The 3,548-nt window shown below is 38.7% G+C and overlaps 1 protein-coding gene across 1 annotated transcript in view; it reads right to left on the bottom strand.

Moving 5' to 3' along the window:
* The window catches only part of akap9 (A kinase (PRKA) anchor protein 9), a 67,797-nt gene that overhangs the window by 7,557 nt on the left and 56,692 nt on the right, over positions 1-3,548 (bottom strand). Inside the window, exons 38-40 of the mRNA XM_032536073.1 lie at positions 2,551-3,402; positions 1,875-1,932; positions 857-978 (exon numbers count right to left, since the gene is read on the bottom strand). Coding sequence (XP_032391964.1) covers positions 857-978; positions 1,875-1,932; positions 2,551-3,402 — 1,032 coding nt within the window. The remainder of the gene's footprint in view (positions 1-856; positions 979-1,874; positions 1,933-2,550; positions 3,403-3,548) is intronic.

The following is a 3,548-nucleotide window of genomic DNA, read 5'->3' as shown; positions in this document are numbered from 1 at the left end:
GCCCTCCTGGTGTACCTCACGGAGCAACAACTAAATGGACAAGAAACACACAGAAATGTTTTTGGGTTTACCATCAGTCTTTCCTAATTCAGAAAAAAACAGGAACAGAAAAAGCCCTTCAGACATTGTATTATACATGCAGTAAGCAAACATCAAATACATAATTCTGTAAGTGACTATATGTAACCTTTTAAGTTTTCTGAAGCTCTGTCATTTTTCATACAATGATCTTAAATAGACTGTAATCGCAAATGAGACTAACAGTGAAAAGAACGGCATTTAAAAAAAAAAAAGTTTTTAGTAAGGGGTATGTTTGGGTTTGATTTTTCCTGCGCAGTCACAGAATGATCTGCGGCAGGTAGACAGTGCTACAGTCACACATACTCAAGCATCACAGATTTCACCAAAAAGCCTGTGCTAGTATACTTTTGAGCCAGGTAAAAGAAAGCAGGAGATTTCTTTAAATCTAAGATACCTAATTGTATCTTAATGTTATTTTTAAAGTTATCTGCTGTAGTTATGACTGCTACTGGGGCGGGACCATGAAAGAAATGAAGGAAATTAAACGAAGAACAACTAAAAGCTAAAATGGAAAGGGAAAGTGAAACACAAAAGTCAATAACGCGAGTCACACTAGATCAGGCTATCAACAGATGGAGACAATTACGGGAGTGTAAATGATAAACAATATGGTCGCCCTGCACCTCACACAGCTAGAACAACTAATAAACTTACAGATATTATGTCTTAATACAGCCATTAAGACCAGAAAAATACCGTATTTTGTGTACAGCAACATTTTCATCACTATTATTCAGCTTAATCAAACATTGTTCATAATAAGTGAAGGTAGGACCTTGATCCGGTCAGGCAGTGGATCATCAGTCTCTCTCCTGGCGCCCTCTGGAGTTGTTCGAAACTCCTGCTGCAAGCTCGGGAAGTCAAATCCAGTCCGCTGGCTGTAGTCTGAGCTGCTGTCTGCAAGAGGACAAACCTTTTCTTGAAACAAAAAAGGTGAACCACAACATTCATATATACTGTACTTAAAAGGATAGGTTCAGGTTTTTTTTCCCCAAAGTCAGTCTTAATAGAATACTAACATGCCTGTAAGTACGTGGAAATAAGTCTTGGTTGCTGTAACAATTAGATGAACAGTTTCCTCTGCTTTCAAACATCATGGGAATGCTGCAGCATCACAGCAAAAACATGATAACCAATGCTAATGGGAATAGGCCTGCACAATTTAAGGAGAAACATGAATCATGTTTTTTTTAGTTTGGAATTCATATCACAATTCGCTGTCACAATTTGTAAAAGACCAAAGTACCAAACATAAATTTATTTTGGCACCTATAGCACATTACACATCACAAGCCTGTAAACATAGAGGCTTCAATGAAGAGAAGGGAGAGCAGTCGTCTCATAAAATTAAATGAGAATTTAAGTCATTAAAAAAATAAAATAGGAAATTATTCAAAAATGTAATCGTGAATAGGGGTGAATCAAGACTGCGATTTTATAATGATTTACCGTGCAGGACTAAATGGGAATGTGTGAAATGAACACAAGCTGGCATTGACAAACTATTAAACGCATTGTAAGGAAACAGTGAGACATAAGAAAAGCTGAACAGACCCTCTCAGGACTGTGTTGTTTATAGGACTCAGGTTATTTCTGAAAATTGTTTATTCAAGCAATACCTGAAAACACATGAAGAATGCTGGACAAAAAAACATTTAATCATTGTCAGTTTTTCTTTTGTTCTAGTCAGTGAAAATTGAAGGTGTGTATTAACACTGATAAAACAAATTTAAACATTTAAAGCAATAAAGTAAACCCTCAGGTGTGATCGTGCTGTATGTGTTGCTTCTTACCACTTGTGTAGCCATCTTTGAACTGTGATGCAGGACGGTCTTGTCTTAAGGAAGGGGCCTAGAAAATATTAAACATGTTTCAAATCCTTCTTTTACTGTGTTAATTAAAATGATTACAAGTGCAAGAAAACATTTGCACGTTTCCTTTGTATGTAACACTTTAAAAACATTGAACTACTGTACATTACATGAAAATGTAGATAGAACTCAAAAAATAATTGGCAACAATTTTGATAATTACTTAATTTTTAAGTAACTTATCAAGTAAAAGTGACAACTTTACTGGTTTCAGCTTCTGAAATTTGAGGATTTGCTACTTTTTATACAACATTGTACATCTGAAATCTTTGGATTTCAGGACTGTTGATCGAACAAAATCAGCACAAAGGTAAAGTAGAAGCAGTTGACAGCTGGAATTGTTTTTTTAAATAAATTAAAAACGGACCACAAAAACTTGGAAAATCAAGAAAATAAGAATTAAACCTTCAAAGTATTTTTGTCAAGTTTAAATGGCCATAATGTTGAAAAGTTACAGTTTGCTTGACATTACGCAATTTTGTATAATTCTCAGTTCGTATAAAATAGTATAGGATTATACCATTGTGCATAGTATATAATTAATATGTACATAATTAATATTTAGACTGAACTTAGAACACAGCTATTGTTTCCTCACCTCTGTGGAGCGCAACTTGTCGATGACCGCCTTGAGGGCCTTACACTCATCCTCCAGGACCTGTGTGTCCCTACGAAGGCTCTCGCTCTCTGAAATATGCCGAGCCTCCATGTCCAGTATTTCTGCCGCATGGAGCTCCTGCATCTGTCCAATCTTCTCTTCGAACTCTCCGATCACCTCCTCCATCTCGTCTTTGGTTGCAGACTCACTTTCTGGGCAGAGGTCAGACATTTGGAAAGGTTCGGTCTGTGTGAACGAATGTGTTACCGCCGTGTGTTGCTGCTCAGAGCTGCTGTTTAGCCGAGCACTGTGCAATTTGTTGGAGGACTGACTGGAAGTGGCAGAGTTTTTCCTGGAGAGAGATGGTTTATCTTTGGCACTGCTTCCTTTACCAGCCTGCTGTTTGCCGCCTTTTCTTTTAGGTTGGTTGGTGGAGGAGGAAGAAGCAGTAGTGGAGATGGGCTGAGGAGAGGGAGACGGAGAGGGAGACGGAGAAGGAGATGGAGGACCAGAATCCGCTGTCTTCATCAAGGCTGTTCGTACCTCCTGGAGCTCCTCTTTAAGCTCAGAAATGGAGAGCTCACGAATGTGAAGTTCCTTCTCTAGTTTCTCATTGTGCTGCCTGTAGCTGTTGAGCTCTTCTTTGGTGGTATCCATTTTCTTTCTCACCCCCTGAAACTCCTCTTTGAGTTTTGAAATGGAAACTTCACGGACTTCGAGGTCCTCCAGAAGTTTCTCGTTTTGCTGCCTGTAGCAGTTGAGCTCTTCTTTGGTTGAAGCCGCATCGCTTCTGATCTCCTGCATCTCCTGGAGAAGCTCTGCCATATTGGCTCTGTCTTCTTCAGCTTGTACCTTGAGGACAAATGGGCAGGTGGTCAAATACTGCACATACAGCCAAGTATCATGAAGGAATATGACATTTTCATAAAAATGTAAAAAATACTGATCACACACACACACACACACACACACACACACACACACACACACACACACAC

This window comes from Etheostoma spectabile, chromosome 14 (assembly GCF_008692095.1).
Source record: "Etheostoma spectabile isolate EspeVRDwgs_2016 chromosome 14, UIUC_Espe_1.0, whole genome shotgun sequence".
In the NCBI taxonomy this organism is placed as follows: Eukaryota; Metazoa; Chordata; class Actinopteri; order Perciformes; family Percidae; genus Etheostoma; species Etheostoma spectabile.
Note: the sequence above shows the minus strand (reverse complement) of the source record. Positions and strands in the feature narration are given on the sequence as shown.